The sequence below is a fragment of the Carlito syrichta genome, unplaced genomic scaffold (genome assembly GCF_000164805.1).
Source record: "Carlito syrichta isolate Samal-C Ts95f unplaced genomic scaffold, Tarsius_syrichta-2.0.1 Scaffold123967, whole genome shotgun sequence".
NCBI lineage: Eukaryota > Metazoa > Chordata > Mammalia > Primates > Tarsiidae > Carlito > Carlito syrichta.
In genome coordinates this window covers 2,518-3,812 of record NW_007068063.1, presented here as the reverse complement: position 1 = coordinate 3,812, position 1,295 = coordinate 2,518, and the positions used below count along the sequence as shown (strand labels likewise).

Sequence of the window (1,295 nt, the reverse complement as noted above, 5' to 3'; positions counted from 1 at the left end):
TCACCCAGGCTGGAGGACCGTGGCAGGATCACAGCTCACCGCAGCCTCGACCTCCTGGGCTCCGACGATCCTCCCGCCTCGGCCTTCCAACGAGCCGGGACTCTGGGCGCGTGCCACCACACCCGGCTCGTTTTCCAAATTTGTACCGAGGCCAGGCGCAGTGGCTCGATCCTATAATCCCAGCGCTTCGGGAGGCCGAGGCGAGAGGGGTGACTGAGCTCGGGGGTTCCAGGCCCGCCTGGGCCACTTGGCGAGGCCTCGTCTCCACGATAAATCACAGAAACGCGCCAGGAGGGGAGGCATGATCTGTCTTTCCAGCTCCTTGGCAGGCTGAGGCGGAAGGACGGCCGGGGCCCGGCGGGTCGAGGCGGCGGTCGAGCGTGCCACCGCCCTCCGGCCTGGATGGGAGAGTGAGGCGCTGGCTCAAAAAACCCAAAATTTCTCTTTTTATAGAGATGAGATCTTGCGACGTTGCCCAGTCTGGTCTCGACCTCCTGGGCTCAGGGGATCCTCCCACCTTGGCCTCCCAAAGTGCTGGGATGGCAGGTGTGAGCCACCACGCCCGGCCAAAAATCCGGCTTTGGCTGTGTTTATTTCCATGGGATTTCCTATCCATTGCAAGAGAGCCTGGCTCTCCGTGCAGGCGGCGAGTGGCGGTCTGAAATGTCCTGACAAAGCATCTTTACGAAGCGGGCTTCCATATTTCCTTGGGGTCGACAAAGGGCGTCCATGTCGGCGGCCCAGAACACACCACGAGAAAGCAGTGGACGCCGCCAGCCCCGCCTAGCTCTCCTGGCCCGGCGTCTGACGGCGAAGCAACCGTTTCTAGGCGCCCCAGGAGTGAGTGAAGAGAGTTTCGAACCCCCCCCGCCCCCTGCCTTACCAGGACGAGCTCCTTGGCTCTGGGGAGCGGGGATCCCAGGCTGGAGGCCAAAGACGCCGGACTGTCCACGAGGTCCCGACGGGCGGACACGCAGATGGGCCCCTTGCCACCGGGGGTGGTGGCAGGGCTGGGGGGCTCGGAGGGCTGGTCCTGGGTTCCAAGCGGGAGGACGTGGGGGGGAAGGAGAGTCCCGTCTGCCCTCCTTCTGCCCCGGCCTCTAGACCCGGCGCCTACGACCCCCCCCGGGCACGCGGGAGACCCTTGGCGCCTCAGTTTACTCGTCTGTAAAACGGGCTTCACACCCAAACGCCCCCCGCGCAGACGCTCCAGACCACCCGCCCCGGCTCCCGCGCTCACCTCGTCCACCACCAGGTTGTACTCGCTCTTGTCTTCCTCGCTGTCCTGGGGGGAG

At 65.2% G+C, this 1,295-nt stretch overlaps 1 protein-coding gene across 1 annotated transcript in view; it reads right to left on the bottom strand.

Moving 5' to 3' along the window:
* Window positions 1-1,295, bottom strand: part of TLE2 (transducin like enhancer of split 2) — a gene marked incomplete at its 5' end in the record, with an annotated part of 14,284 nt that overhangs the window by 11,649 nt on the left and 1,340 nt on the right. The window contains 2 exons of the mRNA XM_021707761.1: window positions 884-1,033; window positions 1,241-1,285. Of these exons, the coding sequence (XP_021563436.1) occupies window positions 884-1,033; window positions 1,241-1,285 (195 nt within the window). The remainder of the gene's footprint in view (window positions 1-883; window positions 1,034-1,240; window positions 1,286-1,295) is intronic.